This window comes from Hydra viridissima, unplaced genomic scaffold, assembly GCF_058129835.1.
Source record: "Hydra viridissima isolate aposymbiotic clone 2 unplaced genomic scaffold, HvirCarnegie_v1 scaffold_7, whole genome shotgun sequence".
NCBI lineage: Eukaryota > Metazoa > Cnidaria > Hydrozoa > Anthoathecata > Hydridae > Hydra > Hydra viridissima.
Window position 1 is genome coordinate 16,098,786 of NW_028324306.1, and position 16,441 is coordinate 16,115,226.

The window sequence follows — 16,441 nt, forward strand, 5'->3', positions numbered from 1 at the left end:
ATTGCTTTTGTGATCATTACTAAAAAAAACACATTAATCCTCAGAAAAGAAAAACACGAACAAAATCGTTCAAAAACAATGTCACAAAAATAAAAATTTTTTGCTATCATAATAATTTTAGTTAACCTCTAATGTAATAAAACAAATTGATCATATTACCAACTGTGACAAGAAAACACAGTTAAAAAAATGGAGTAAAAACCATTGCAACAGCTAATTTTTTGGTAAAGAGTAATTATTAAACACTATTCTACATAATGACAAACTGTCTTTAGGTTTTTAAAAATATCTTTAGCTTTTTTCGTCACGAGATGTAAGGAAGCCAACGTGTTTTATAGTAAATGTAAGAGTCCCATCATCTACGTTAATCTATAAACTGTTCGTTCAACTTACATAGCCTGGTAGTGCGAATTCGAGGCTGATTGCAAGAGAGTTCACCACGATTAATGATGAGCAGGATACTTTATTATTTTGATGGCAATTACGAACGACTAGCAATTAAGGGCAGGTACGTATACCGACAGGTTTGTCATGAAGCAGCCATTAAAAATGAATTGAAAATACCGTTATATCTTTCGTAATCACCATCTAACAGCTGCTTATCGGTAATGTTTTTTACTGATCGATCTCGAAGAAATGGTGACTACTCGCCGCCCACTCTTAAATTTTAATGTACATTTTTAAAAATTTTATTATGATTTTTAGATTATATTTAATTTTTATACTTTTTTATATTTATTATTCTGAAACTTATTTACTTGCCTCGAACCATCTTTATTATATACTTAAACTTCACTTCTGACTAAATGATTATTTAATAAGTTTGTTTATTATAAGAATTTTTCAACGTACCTTTGTTTGTTTATTGTTAAAATCAATTAATTCGAAGACTTTAAAACTTAACTAAAATATTTTTCTGAAAAAGATTTTATTTGAGAAAAACACTTTAGCAGGAATTTTCTCTCCGGAAAGTCACCTGTCACAATAAACGCTGTTCTATTCGCTTTCATTTGTCTTCATGTAAAACCGACACTAGCATATATATAGTCACGATAGTTTACCAAAGTTAATATAAGTTTTTTTAATCAACATAGAAAAAATTACAAATGCCTAAAACCCGGACTTTGGACTAAATTTTGGTTACTACAACGTTAATACAAACTTAAAGAGATTGACAGTTAAAAAAATTATCACTATTATCATCATCATCATCATCATCATTATTATTATTATTATTATTATTATTATTATTATTATTATTATTGTTATTATTACTATTATTATTATTATTATTATTATTGTTATTATTACTATTATTATTATTATTATTATTATTACTATTATTATTATTATTATTATTATTGTTATTATTATTATTATTATTATTATTATTATTATTATTATTATTATTATTATTGTTATTATTATTGTTATTATTATTATTGTTATTATTATTATTATTATTATTATTATTATTATTATTACTATTATTATTATTATTATTATTATTATTGTTATTATTACTATTATTATTATTATTATTATTATTACTATTATTATTATTATTATTATTATTACTATTATTATTATTATTATTATTATTATTATTATTATTATTATTATTATTATTATTATTATTATTATTATTATTATTATTATTATTATTATTATTATTATTATTATTATTATTACTATTACTATTATTGTTATTATTATTACTATTACTATTACTATTATTATTATTATTATTATTTTATAAATGAAATTTTATTATTTGTTCAGGTTAATGCAGTAAATACTCCTCTTCCTCCTCTTCCTACCCGCATTCTTATTCACCAATGAACATATTGTTCATTATGTACGGTTCTTGTTTGTTTTTACAAACAACCAAAAAAAAAAAAAAAAATTTAAGCGAAATAAAAGCACAATTAAATTAATGAAAATCAATTTAAATGTTTTATGTTAGACAACAAAACATCTTGAAAAAAACGCGAGAACAAAATTCATTTTAAAGTGTATAAGAGTACAGTAAAAGTAAAACACTGTTTTAAATTAGAATATCTTTGGCATTGTTTTAAAGTTGTTTTTTTTTAGATATATTTAATTCTAAGTGTTGTGTAGTGTATTGTATAGTATATGTTTTGTGGAAATTTCAAAAAAGTAATAAAATCAACAAATTTTTAAAATAAATTAAATCCAAGGTTGAAATTTTTAGTATATAAAAATTACAGTTAATGTTTGTAGATATTTGAAATAAATTACTTTAAATATTTAAAATTTTCTTTAAACTATTTCTTTATGATATGTAAGAGTAGTATGATAGTAAGGCATCAGAAACTTTATCTTATATTTTGTTAAGTATATTATATAATACATAGCTATACATATTTAAAGAACATGGCAAAATGTATAAGCTTTCTGCAGCTGAAAAGTACTCAATTTTCTTTGCTACCTGTTTCTTCGCATAATAAAATTGGAAGAAAAAGGATGTTTACTGACAAGAAAGACATTAATGATAATATGAAGAAAAATAATGGAGAAGCTAAGCTTGATTTTACTAATTTTGAGCAAGCATTTCGTGCAAAAACTACTGGTGAAATAATAAAAGCGTTAATTGTATACAAGTTATGCTCTATTGATTTCCTTGTTAACAGAAATAAAGAGGTTGGTTTGTCTTTTATACTAGAAAAAAATATTATTTCAGCATTTTGAGTAATTGTTCTTTAAATGTTAATTTAGAAAAAAAAAATGTTTTCAAAGAGTTAAAGTTATGCATCAAGTAATTCCTGGTTGATTTTCTTAGTTTTATGGTCTAATAAATTATTGTTTGAGTCTATAAAATATAAAAATATAAATATGCTATAAATATGCTATAAATTTGTTTATTAACAATATTTTCATCTTTCTATTTAGTACCATTTTTTTTGTTTATGCTATTGCTGTGGTTACTGCTACTAGTGTTGTTGTTTATATTGTTATATTTTACTATTATTTTTTATTTGATACCTTTGTAGTTAAACATGGTCATTACCATTTAATCCCTAGTTGAATTTTTTTTCTTCCAAATTTAGCTGATGGCAATTTCTCGAAGAATCTTTGGGAAAAAAGGTTTCGACTACATAATGAAAAGTTCTTTCTATGGCCATTTTGTTGCAGGAGAATCACATGAAGATATCAAATCAAAGCTGGAACTTATGCAAAAGTTTGGAGTTGGTGCAATCCTTGATTATGCAGTTGAATCTGATATTCCTCAAAAAGAACCACCGTGAGTTTTTTTATCTTGTCAAAGTTTGGAACAAAATATTTCTATTAGTTTTAAAATCTCTTAAATAGTAAATTTGAACAATATTTTGCTGGATTTTATGTTAGTTTACATGAAAGTTTAATCATCCTAAAGTGAATTTTTTTCCAAGTAAATCATTATATTCAAAATCAATCTTTAAGTGCTTAGTAAGTAATGGAGTGGCAAAATATTCTAAACATGCAAAAAAGTCGTGTAAAACTATTTGAATTTAAATGCTGTAAGCCAATACATTAAAAAGACAAACAAACAAACACAAAAAATACTTTAAGACATTTAGACTAGTTAGAAAAAAATGTTTTTACTTTCAATAAAATTTAAATATAAAAAAATTAAATAAATGTAGAGAACTTTCCTTTAAATTAATTTTGATTCTAAATATGTAGGTTTTTTGTTACCAAAGTCTCATGTATATTTCTGAATTGACACATTGCTTATATTTAAGTGATGTGCAATTAGAAACAGGGAAATTCCACTTTATATGTATTTCTGTATCAACAATATACAATTGTATGTAAAATATTTGAATGCATTTAAATTTCAAAACTTTCTTTGGCTGGAGCATCAATTTTTTAGTTTTTCATCTAAAAATGAATCAGAAAGTAATTTATTTTAATTTACATTAATTTATATTAATTTGTTTAAAGAAAAGTCCTCTATATTTGTTTTTATATTCTTAATTTTTGCTGGGTTTGTCTCACAATATTTATTCTATATCATAAATATTGTAAAAGAGCTTTAGCACTTTTTTGGAGGTCACCAGTTAGCACATTTTGTCCTATCTCATATTAGTTTTTAATATCTATAAAAACTGAATCACAGACCATTTTTTACAAATCTACTTTTATTTTCTTCACTTTTTCTAGGAGAACTGTGTTTCTGGAAGAACTGTGTTCTCCCAGAAAAAGTGAAGAAAATAAATGTAGATTTGTAAAACTAGTTCTAGTTCTACAAATGTAGATTTTTAAAACTAGAACTAGTTCTAAATGTTAAACAATTCTGCAATTATAAATCATAGGAAGCCATTTTAGTACCTGTTTTGGTGCATCAATGGTTGTTTTAGTTCACATTTTATTTTATGCTTTCGTTGAAACTGCTGATAACTGCTGATTTCTCTTTAGACAGTCGGATATTTAGCAGAGTTCACAGGAAAAATGCTTACTTCCTTTTATATTTGATGACAATAAACTTTTATGGCACACCTTGTCCAAGGGTAATTCTATATGAAATCATCCAAAAAAAAACATTTTCGACACTCTCTCAGAATTTTTCGTCTCAGAATTAGTTCATTTTTACCTCACTTGCAATCCATATTAAAAAAATAATAACTGCAAAGATTTTAGTTAAAAATACACATGGGTTCCAAAGATTTCATCAGTTAAAATAATGCTGACTCAGCATTTTAGTGATTATCTGAAGCGAGTACAAAGCAACTTTGACATATAGTATCTTCATAATGGCTTGGGGTAAATTTCCTAAAATTTGGTACCCCAATAGATTTTAACTTGCAGAACCCAAAAAGAGCACTCTCAAGACTCGATTGTCTCAGGAAATGCCTCGTTTATCCAATTTTGTTCAAAACTATTGACTTGTAAATTCATAATTTTTGGAGGTAAAATGAAGGCTGTGGCCCAAAATCCTGAATAAAAAGTTTAATTGTATATCATTATTTTATCTTAGGTCTACTGAAAAAAATTAGATTCATCAAATTTCAAAGTAAGCACTCAAAACTAAGATCTTTTCACGATTTTAAAAGTCATAAATTTTGAAACCAAAAATATTGAAATGTTTTTTAAAACATTTTAACAATCAATATCTTTATGGTATTATTACTAATATAGTCATTGACATAATAAGGTGGACAGTGGGATTTTTTTAAACCGTTCTCAGGCTTCGATCCAAGGATTTGAAAAAAAGAAAAATAGAAAGACAAATTCTAAATGCAAAATAGGTAAATAAAATTACAACAAAATTTTAAATGTATTTAATTTTTTTTTGTAACCAACTGCTTATATTCTCTAAATCTAAATCAGATATATTGTACGTACGACCTGATATTGTTGTGGGTGTAGAAATTAGACATATAACTTCAGAATTGAGCACCCAACACTCGTCATTTCTGATTGGCCAAAAGAAATTTTTACTTGGTCCATGTGGGTGCAAAAATCTGACTTTTATATTAAGCTCACTTACATATTAAGCAATCCCTACCCACCAAAATCCGTCATAAAAATATGCAATATAATCCATTTTTTTAATGTTTAATGAAATCTCTTTGTTATGTTGGCTTTTTGGAATGATATCAAATATTTCAATACATGTATCAATACTTTTTTTTTTATAACTTATAGTGTTTGAAGCAATTTGAATAAAATGATGATACGTCCTTGTGCCAGGAAATGTTCTTCCACCTTAATATCTTTTTTCTAATTGTGCTCGTGTTTGCTCGATTTCATCTTTAGAAAATAATTTAAAACAAATTCCATTTATCTTGGCTTTACAAAAGCAGTACATTAAATTAACATCTAAAATCTGCCCAGTAGTTATTTGTTTTAGACTTTCTTGACATACTACTCTTTTAACAGTCCCACCAATACCATCACAGGGGGATTTACCATAACTGGTAGCAAAAAAAACCCATTCAGCGTTTAAATCAAAGTCTTTACTGTGATGACAAAGATTGATAAAGTTTTTAAAATTTTTAAATTGTGCTGCATAACCATCGGAAAAGTATTTCACACTTGATACATCAGGTAGATTTTCTTTAATATATCTAGTTATATCTTCCTTAGTCTTGTAAATAAATCCTGTGTCATGATTAACATCTTCTGAAAGGTAACAAAAAGATTTGTGTTTGAGAACTTTTTTCTCTATAAAATAAATTACAATTGTAAAAAGTGAACATTGACTCTTACTCCAGTGATAACTTTGAACCTCATCCTGAACAACATATTGATAATTTTCAGCAAAATCTGCTAAAATTAAGCATTCGTTTTGGTTAAGATTTTCTTTACAGTTTTTCAAGTATCTACTTTGTGTTTTTGCAATATATGAATGAGTGGTAAGGTTGTCAATGCTATCACATAATAAATCATTATATTCATCTAGTGGCAATGATTGTAATAGTAGTGTTGTACGATCGATACTCTGCCATTGCTTGAATGCTATATCTTCTTCGAGCTCATGGTCCATAAACTCCTGCACTAAAAAACTTTTTAATGCTTCAATACCAGGGCATTGGTTACATCGATGCAAAATACATTCTGCATTTTCAAGCGAACAAGCAATCAATGCCATAAAATCTTTATAACTTTTATTCCACCTAATGGCATCAATGAGAAGTTTTGTATTTTGGTGATGTATGCATACACATACATTATGAGTACCTGATGCATTAGTTGTAATACACCATTTAGGTTTAAGAGTACAAAACTTTGACAAACTGACTTTGATGTTAGGGTAGTCTTTTTTAAATGCAACATGTAATTCATTAAGGTTGAGTAGCAATAATCTTTTTTGAACATGTTGGTTTTTCCTAACACTTACAAAATCTTTTTTTCCTGGCATCATTCTCAAAAATTCATCACTTTGATAAAAGTTAATCACTAAATTAACTGTTTCTGGTGAAAGTGGGTTTCCCTTTTTTTTTTTTGGGCAATGATAGAATTCCATGTTCATTTTTAACTTTTCTCGCAGTTCAAACAAGATACTCAGGCACTTCAAAGTAGCTTGATATCTTTTTACATGTCCATGATTTTGGTGCGAGTGTTAACATTTGCACCTTATGGGATAAGAGTCAGTCCCTGAAATTTTTTTTTTTTATTTCATACATTAAAAGGTCTAGATCATGGTCATTGTTAATGTTGTTGTTTGAAATGGGGCTTTTTATTTCTGTTGTTAAAGAAGTTTCTTTAATGTTATATGCTAATGGGACCATTTTCGCAACTCTGTCAATAGTGTTCTCAAACTTTTGTTTTGCTGCAGGCAATTTGCTGTGTTTTGAAAGGCTTTTTAGTTTGACTGGTGAAATTCCAAGCAATTCTGTAGTGGTATCTAACTTAATCTTTTTCTCACTTTTTGGTTCCCATTCCTCCTGTGAATTTAAATCTCCATCTGTTTCTACTGCTTTTTTGTAACATTTACTGCACAATTCCCAACCTGGGGTTACATAAACATTATTTTGTTGCAAAAATTTCGCCAAGTCTAGGGAAATCTTTATATTACCTAAGAAACAAATTTAGTTTTAAGTTTTTAAAATAATTGAAAATATAAAATTTTTTATAAATGACAAAATGTTTTTCTTTTATTTTAATTTCCATATAAATTCTGTTGTAATTAATTTTAGATTACCTTTTATAGCAATTTTTTTACTTTCCATGTATGTTCCAAAAGGATTGCAACACTTTGTAATTTTTCTCTCAAAATATTTTCCATAGAATTGCTCATGATAGCAACGTATAACTCTTATTGAACAATATTTTTCCTTTAAATTTGCTTGCCATATTATTACTTCTTGTTTTTCACAAGAAAGATCTTTGAATTGAACAAAACCTTGTTTTATTTTTACCTGCTAAAAAAATACAAAAACAATAAAATTCACAATCATTCTTTAAAAAAATACAAACAAGGAAAGTACAACCTTTGAAAAGAGCAAAACAAAACATTTGCTTATTTTTGATATAATAAGAGGTAAGCATTCACCAATTTGAATTAAAATAATGAAAAAAAAATTGTTTCTGAAACTTGAACTAAAAAAAAAAAATTATGTTTTTAAATTGAATTTTAATAGTTATTTATTAATATATCATTTAACGCATTTAAAAAAAAAAAAAAAAAAAAAAAAAAATCCAGGAAGATTGGGGGGGGGGGGGGGGGCAAAGCAAAATTGGTCAGAGACTCCCTGGCCCTCACTTGGCCTACTATAAATGTCCTAAACTAGTCAATAAATAACACTATTTGACATTTTATTCAAATAAATGTTTCACAAACATTTCATGTGCTTTTGTTACAAAATTAAAATTTTTCTATAAAGACACAATTTTTAAACGCAAATTTTGATCAAGTATTAGAGAGATAATTGATCAATCTAATTTTTTTCAGTAGACCTAAGATAAAATAATGATATACAATTAAACTTTTTATTCAGGATTTTGGGCCACAGCCTTCATTTTACCTCCAAAAATCATGAATTTACAAGTCAATAGTTTTGAACAAAATTGAATAAATGAGGCATTTCCTGAGACAATTGAGTCTTGAGAGTGCTCTTTTTGGATTCTGCAAGTTAAAATCTATTGGGGTACCAAATTTTAGGAAATTTCCCCCAAGCCATTATGAAGATACTATATGTCAAAGTTGCTTTGTACTCGCTTCAGATAATCACTAAAATGCTGAGTCAGCATTATTTTAACTGATGATATCTCTGGAACCCATGTGTATTTTTATTTAGACAATTTTAAGAATAAATTTTAAAAATTTATTCTTAAAGTTGTCTAAAAATTAAAAACACATTTCTTTACTTTCACTACATACAATTTTGTGTGTGCCGCTCTTTAATACTAAATACTTAAAAGCATTTGTGTAGGCCAATTAGAATGTTGAACACTTTCAAACTCAGTTTTTTTCTGTGTGTTAATTGAGGTAAAATCCAAGAGTTTGCTTATAATTGTGTTACACTTTATATTATTTTATTAATATTTATAATAGCTGCTAACTGTACATCTAAAGTTTCAATTTAGTAAACAGTAATGTTACAATTTACGTATTCACATAAATTCTCAATTAAAAAAATGTTAAAAATAAAAAATTACTTTTATTTGCATTTTTCCCAAATAATTGTTTGTTATTTTTTGTTTTTGTATTTTTTATGTTTAGACCACCATTAAAGACATTAGAAAAAATAGGTAAGGTTTACCATTCATAGATCTTAGATTCATAGAACTCATAAATCTTATCATCAAATCATCTCACTTAAAAAGCCTACATGTAAAACATTTAAGCCTACATATAAAACGGTTTTTTAAATTTTTAAACATTGAAGTTGTAAAAGTTGTTTTATTTTAAAAAAATGACGTTTTCTTTTTAAAAAAATTAAAAGAAAAATGTCATTAAGATTAAACTAAAATCTAAATGTTAAATCTAGTTATACTGTAAAAAAGTGATTAATCTAAACACTTTTTGTGAACCTCTGAACTTTATAGCATAACACTGCAATAAATAAAATGAAGTTTTGGAAAATATTAGAGAAAAATGATTTTTAAAAATATATTTTTCAAGTTAGACTTGTCTCTGCCAAGTATCACCCATGCGTAAATACAAATAAATACAAATAAATACAAATGAACATTTTAACAAAATAAACCTAATAAACTAAATAAACAATATTTTTTTATGTTTACTTCTATTTTTAACTTTTATCTGCTTGGTGTAGTTAAAGTATGCTAAATTCATTTATAGATAAATCACTAAAAAAACTTACTTTGAATAAAATAGTGCATTAATTTATCTACATTTGTTACCAAGACTATTCTCCTCTTCTTTTTCTTTTTCCCCCACCTTATATTTTTTAGCTGCATCTACCCTTGGTTGCAATTAACTTCAGAGTTCATGACTCATGAAAAAATAATGCTATAACAGGAGTGTAGTAATATGTACTGTTGGGTTCAAGTTATGTTAACTAATTAGTTTTGGATAACTATTATTCAAATAAATTTTACAATAAAGTTGTATAAATTTCTTAGTTTCTAGCCATTTGATTTTCAGTCTGGTAACTTGATAGCCAAGTGTCTTGGCTGTCAAGTTACTAGGCTGGAAATCAAGTTGCACATAATGGCTGCTTATTGGTTTTTCTTTATTGTTTATTTAAAATGATACTTATTTCAGTAAACAACAACAAATAATAAAAAAAAAACACAGCATCAAAAAGTGGTTTTCTACATTTTTATATTGATTTACAAGATCAAAGTGTTTTTTTTTTGTTGAGAAAAATTAAACTTTCAACTAGCATCAGAGAAATGTAACATAATTCTTACAAAACATAACACTTGCAAAGAAGTTCATCAGTCACTTACCCAAAATATTTGTTTTAATTCAACTTATTTTAAAGGCATTTTTTAGTAGAAAATATTAGTATTTAAAAAGATATGAGTTATCCTGTCCATACTCCATAATTTAATTAACCTTTTTTTAAAAAAAAAAATTTCTTTTTTTTTTATTTAATGCGTTTTGTATTTTAATGTTAATTTATTTTAAGAATAAAAAACTAATAAAACTGCTTTTAATGTTACAACAAAAATTGAAGACAAAAATGATGGAACACTTTTTTCATTTAATATCCAAAATATTCAAAATATGTTTTATAAATGCATAAATTAAAACCTAACATTTTAGCTTTAAATGTCACAAAAATATTTTAATATGTGGTAAAAGTGCATTTCACAACAAATTTTATTTTTAAGAATGAATTACGACTTTTGAATCTCATTTTCAAAACTTCCAAGTGAAAACCCACCCCAACCCACTTTCACATGCCTCCACTCACTTTAGAATTTAAATACTTTGTTTAGAACATTTTGATATAATTAATTTAGTATTTAAATCATTTGTTGGAAATTGTTTTATAATTACTTAGTCTTGTAATTGCTTACTAATATTTCACAAACAGCATGAAATTAGTGGCAGCTGCCCTTTGCATATTTTTAGTAGCATATCACTTACTCAAGAGCATTATTAGGACATTTCAGTATCCCAACAACTTTTGAATTTGAAAATCATAATACAAACACAAAAATGTTTTTAGTTGAAAATTTTTTTTAAAATTTTAATTTTTATAAATGAATGAAATATTCTAATTTTTTAAATTTTAAATAAGTATTAAAGCTTCATATCAAAGTTCTAAAACTTTGATTTAATTATTTGTTTTAGTTTATTTTTTATTTATGATTTTTTTTTTTTTTACCTTTTCTTATTATTCATTATCTACTGTTTTTTCTTATTTGTAGATGGTTTTCAACTTGACTTAGCTGATATAGAAAACAAGTTTAAGAGACACAAGCAGTTTAATGATCGACGTCAGCGTGTTTTTAGTGCTCGCACATATTTTTATGAAGGAGAAGAAAAATGTGATGAAAACATGAAGGTTTTCATCAAGTGCATAGATAAAACTGGAGAAACTTCTTCAAATGGATTTGCAGCAATAAAAGTTACTGCTCTGGGCAGACCTTTAATGCTGGTACATTAATTAACAATAACAATAATAGTTTAAAATCAGTGGTACTATGGTTTTTTACAGTTCTGTCGAAAATCAATTCTTTAAAAAATCATCAGAATAAAATTTTTGTTAAAGTACTTAAAAAAAGGTAATAAACTAATATAACATTTAAAAACTAAATAAAAATAATCATTTCTGAGTTTTTGAAATCAAAATGCAGAAAACATCATTTATAACTGATGCAGATTGAATTAATTCTCTTTTTGTCTCTTCATTTTTTTAAATTATTTTATACTGCATCTATTAACACTTCTGTTATTTCATATTCTTTACGTTGTATATTTCATGTTATTTATACTTTTCATAATACTTCAATCATTTCATTTTATTTCTGTTTTATGTTGCATAACATTTATACTATTCTACATTAATTCTGTTATTTCTGATTATTTCTGTTTTTTCATGTTATTTCTAATACAGGTGTTTTTTGAAATCAATTATTTTTTTAATGAATAAATAAAAAATGGAAAACATTTCTAATTCTAATTTCGATGGTCAAATTTAATCTTTCTTAGGTCCGATTTTTCATTTACCTTGATCCAGAAAAGGCTTTCTTATTGAAGTGTATGACCTAATGCTTTTTTGATAAACTATTTGTCTAAAAAACTTTCAACTTGCCCATTTATTAGAGAACAACTCATCTAAAATTTGATCGTTTTATTGTTCTTTAATCTCTGATCTTTTCAAATGTTGTTTGTGATTAGACACTTTTTTGTAGTCATTCAGCATCACCTGTCATATCAAAAGTTTTAACAGGTTTTCTAACATAAAATTCAGAAACATGATATTTTAAATTAAAATTTTGCTTTTTTTTTTTAACTATTGTTTTATTTTTTTGGTAAAATACAAGTAAATTTGCTGAATCTTATGTAATTTTGGGTGCTGAAGCTATATCTGGCATCAGTTTATTTTTTCAAATCACCTAAAGTTCTCTCACAATATGATTTCAATTGTATTTAAAAATGAGGTAAAAAGTTTTCAAAAAATTAAAATTTGTTTAACTGCAAATTTTATTTAACTTAACACACTATGCTTTCTAAAACAAACTCATCACATATATAAAAACAACTGTTAGGAAAATTTTACGACCATAGTTACCATACAAAGAGTACATCAGCAAAAAGCTGAAAAGTGAAGGACTGAAAGAAAACAAGCAGCTATAAGTTAAGAACAAAGACAGAAAAACAAAGAGCAATACTGAAGGTGCCATTTACCGCCACTGACAACCCATTTTCATTTAGACTTACTGCATGTTTTAGTACAAAATGCCACATTCAAAAAAAACAAAGAAGCAAGCAAAATTTTTGAAAAAGATTCTTTATCACTGGCTTATGTTATTTGAGCATTATTTAACAAAACTTAAGTAAAAAAATGATCCATGATTTTGATTGGATGTTTCTTGTTACTCTTTTAACACTAAAATTTTTCCTTCTATTTTTTATTTTTCTTGATTTGTTCTTATATTTGTTACTGTAACAATACCATTACTCTGATTTGAGAGCCGCTAATAAAATTATTACCACCAGTTTATGTCAATGGCATCAGACATTTTACTGTTCAGACATTTTAATTCAGGAAGTTAAAAGTAATTAGCCATGACATTCAAAACAGTTGGTAAAGTTTAACTTTAGCAGATCAAAACGATTTAATCCTGTGATATCGTGTGTTAAGCTGATGACAGTATTCTTTTTTTTATTTTTATTGTTTATAAATAGTTTTTGCTTGTAGATTAACACTTATACATCAATTTTTGTTTTTAATTTTTTTGTTTTTAGTTATATTTAGCACAATTTTTTTTTTTAGTTGCGTCTGTCACAAATTTTGAACCAAACAAAGCATTACTTTGATCTGATTGCTACAGAAAATGAAAGTGTTGCTCTATCGGAAAAACACATCGCTGAGCAGTGTTTCCTTCAAGGACTTCACAAACTTGGAGTAAAATGCTTTGCAATTTTAACATGTTGAATAATTTCGAAAGCAATAGTTATGCATTGATGTTATTTGTCATCAGACATTTTCTGTTAATTTTATTTTCCTCTTAGGTTTCAATGAGCGTAGAAGAAGCAAACAGAATTTTTAAAATCATTGACACAAATAACAATGGGTGTGGTTTTGTTACTGAAATTGCTAGTAACATTACTAAGATCTTTGAGAAGCTTTGTTTATAAAACTTTTTCTTTCTTTTTTACAGAGGGATTGATGTGATTGAATGGAAGAACTTTTTGACTCCTCAACTCCAATTATCAAAGATCTTCCGTGCTAAACCTGTTGCTGAGGTAAATTGCAAATAGCTATGAATAATGAAGTGCGATTATTTAAAAAAAAAAAAAAGAATTTATTTATAATGAATGTAATTAATTGAAAAGGATATTCTATGTTTAAAGCTATGCTATAGCATAAGAGGAAAAGTTTAATGGTGACATGTCTTCCATGATGTTTACTTTCAACTGCAGGTTGAAAGTAGATACCTTGCAAATTTCAAACTTCTTTTAAAAAAAGTTTCATTACTTCAAGTAGCTCCTAAAGGTGTTAGTATGACTGAATAGTTGAAAATCTTGCATTCAATAAAATATTATGCGACGTCATTTTGCAGGGTGAAGTTGGTGCGGAAGTTTTCACTTATTTGAGCAGTCCCGAGGTGAAGGAAATGGAGAAGATGCAGGACCGTCTTCACTGCATAGTTGAGGTAGTTCAAATCATGTAACGATTTTATAGAAATATTTTGTGCAGCTATGTAAACAGTTCGTCACTAATCTATTATGCACCTATTTTCTTCCTAGAGAGCCAAGGAAAAGAAAGTTCGCCTAATGGTCGACGCTGAACAGACTTACTTTCAGCCAGCCATCTCGCATATGACACTTGAAGCGATGCGCAACTTTAACAAAGATTCAGCAGTAATTTTCAACACTTATCAATGTTATTTAAAAGTAATTATCTATTTTTGTTTTTATACATTGAAATTCTTTAGTTAACTTTATTTCAATGTCTTTTTTTTCTACTGAGATTTTACGTTATCTTGATTTTATATTTGGTGATAAAAATCTAGTTCATTTTTATTTAATTTTACTATTTATTATACTGTTATATAATAAAATTAATTTTACTGTGTAATTGATTTTATTAGATATTTTGCTTTATTTAAATTTATTATTATTATTTTGAATTTTTTCTGTTTTTTTAGGAAACAATTCCTACTATACGCCTAGACATGGAGCTTGCGCGTCGTGAAGGTTTCTTCTTTGCTGTAAAACTTGTTCGTGGAGCATATATGGAACAAGAGAGATTTAGAGCACATACCGTAGGTTACACTGATCCCGTTCATGCGTCCCACGAAGCTACAAACGAATGCTACAACAATGCACTCACGCTGTTGTTACAGGAGGTTCGGGATAGAAAGGCAAGTGTTATGGTAGCTACTCATAATGAAGCTTCCGTACTTCATGCCATCAATACTATGAGACAATACGATATAAAGCCAGACGATAAGACTGTATTTTTTGGTCAGCTTCTTGGAATGTGTGACGTAATCACCTACGCATTAGGAGGTGCAGGTTATGCTGCTTATAAATACGTTCCTTACGGACCAGTTGAAGATGTAATGCCATACTTATCGCGTCGCGCTATGGAAAATCGCAGTTTAATGAAAGGAGTTGTAAAAGAAAGGAAAATGCTTTGGTCAGAACTTTCTCGAAGGCTTAGAAGAGGGATTTTGTGGCATAATCCAAGCATTCAAGTTAACCCAGTTCAATAAATAAAAGGTTAGGCTTCCCTACTTTAATTGTTACCATCCGTCCGTTCTTTAAGATTTATGAATCATTTATCCGACGAATAAATTTGCCTAATATAGAAAGCTTTGAAGTTGTAGAGAAACCCATTTACAATAGTTGACAAATGATTATGATATATTATTTAAATGACCATGATACATTATTCAGAGTTTATTGGTTTTAAAAGTAAGTTTTTTTTAATTTATTTCAAAGGTTTTTAAAAATTTCGAATTTTTCCTGTCAAAAAAAAAGACGATAAGAATTTATTTTCAAATGACATCGAACTCATAAAAAACAAAATTAATTCGTTACTTTTTTATTTCTGTTATGGATGAGCTACAGAATAAATTATAAGTTATATATGCATCGTTGATATATCCATAGTTGATATTTTGAATACGACAATAAATAAAATTGTAACTCATAAACTTTGGGAGGTTATAGAAGTGAGTTTTTAAATTATTTTTTATTTAATTTTTTTTTTAATTTTAGTTTTGAATTAGCGATATTTTTACATTGAATTTTTGTAAGATTTTAAGTTATGTCGATAATATAGTTTTAGTTTCCCTTTGAAAGTAATTCTTACTGTCTACAAGAAAGCATTATATTACCAAGAGATGCCTTATCGTTTGTCTAATCGATTGAACTAAGAATAAATTTTGCATGTGCAAATAAAGTTTTTATTGGAAAATTAAGTTAAGAATCGTCTTGATAATTACCTTCACAGGGCAGCATGCAGTTATTCCTCTGTGGTTTACAGAAAAGTCAACATTATATTGAGATGTTATAAAGACAGCTTCCATATCTAGGGTAAATGTTTATTAGCATTTACACTTTTAATATGTTTCCGCTTTTAAACATTTTCTTTTACTATCGTAATATTAGATTAGTTTGCAATAGTAATGGCATTTAAATCACATTTATCAAATTTTTGCCAGTTCGTGTGAAAACCAGTCTCAGCGACAGCTTTTTTAACGGAATAACATTCTATTAGCATGAATAGAAGGATTAAAATGTAATTCTTTCGGTTATTACTTTGGGAGTTTATGGGAAATTGACACGGAGACAAATCAATAATCGATAGCGATGATTCTAGATAGACCCTTT

At 26.7% G+C, this 16,441-nt stretch overlaps 1 protein-coding gene, 1 long non-coding RNA gene and 2 pseudogenes across 2 annotated transcripts; 1 reads left to right on the forward strand and 3 right to left on the reverse strand.

Annotated features, from left to right (window-relative positions):
* Nucleotides 1–396: 396 nt before the first annotated feature.
* On the reverse strand, nt 397–963 carry LOC149886359 (uncharacterized). The gene is made up of 2 exons (XR_016454079.1): nt 853–963; nt 397–659 (listed from the first exon to the last, which is right to left on the reverse strand). It is a non-coding gene; the product is annotated as an uncharacterized LOC149886359 (long non-coding RNA).
* A 1,372-nt stretch (nt 964–2,335) lies between these two features.
* Nucleotides 2,336–15,909, forward strand: LOC145185041 (proline dehydrogenase 1, mitochondrial-like). Its single transcript, XM_090093852.1, has 10 exons — nt 2,336–2,664; nt 3,072–3,265; nt 9,173–9,201; nt 11,299–11,528; nt 13,371–13,502; nt 13,610–13,671; nt 13,759–13,843; nt 14,161–14,253; nt 14,348–14,494; nt 14,749–15,909. Exons 1-10 carry the CDS (start codon nt 2,398–2,400, stop codon nt 15,316–15,318), a joined length of 1,809 nt encoding a protein of 602 aa, XP_089949978.1. The 5' UTR covers nt 2,336–2,397; the 3' UTR covers nt 15,319–15,909.
* LOC149886360 (uncharacterized) lies at nt 5,276–6,979 on the reverse strand (annotated as a pseudogene).
* On the reverse strand, nt 6,999–8,264 carry LOC145186617 (uncharacterized; annotated as a pseudogene).
* Nucleotides 15,910–16,441: the final 532 nt, after the last annotated feature.

What these genes read in the sequence shown, in the direction of transcription:
- LOC145185041 (XM_090093852.1), top strand. Translation starts at nt 2,398, where the DNA reads ATGGCAAAATGTATAAGCTTTCTGCAGCTGAAAAGTACTCAATTTTCT. An exon ending in TTGTTAACAGAAATAAAGAG is followed by an intron (nt 2,665 to 3,071) that starts GTTGGTTTGTCT and finishes TTCCAAATTTAG; the next exon opens with CTGATGGCAATTTCTCGAAG. An exon ending in ATTCCTCAAAAAGAACCACC is followed by an intron (nt 3,266 to 9,172) that starts GTGAGTTTTTTT and finishes TTTTATGTTTAG; the next exon opens with ACCACCATTAAAGACATTAG.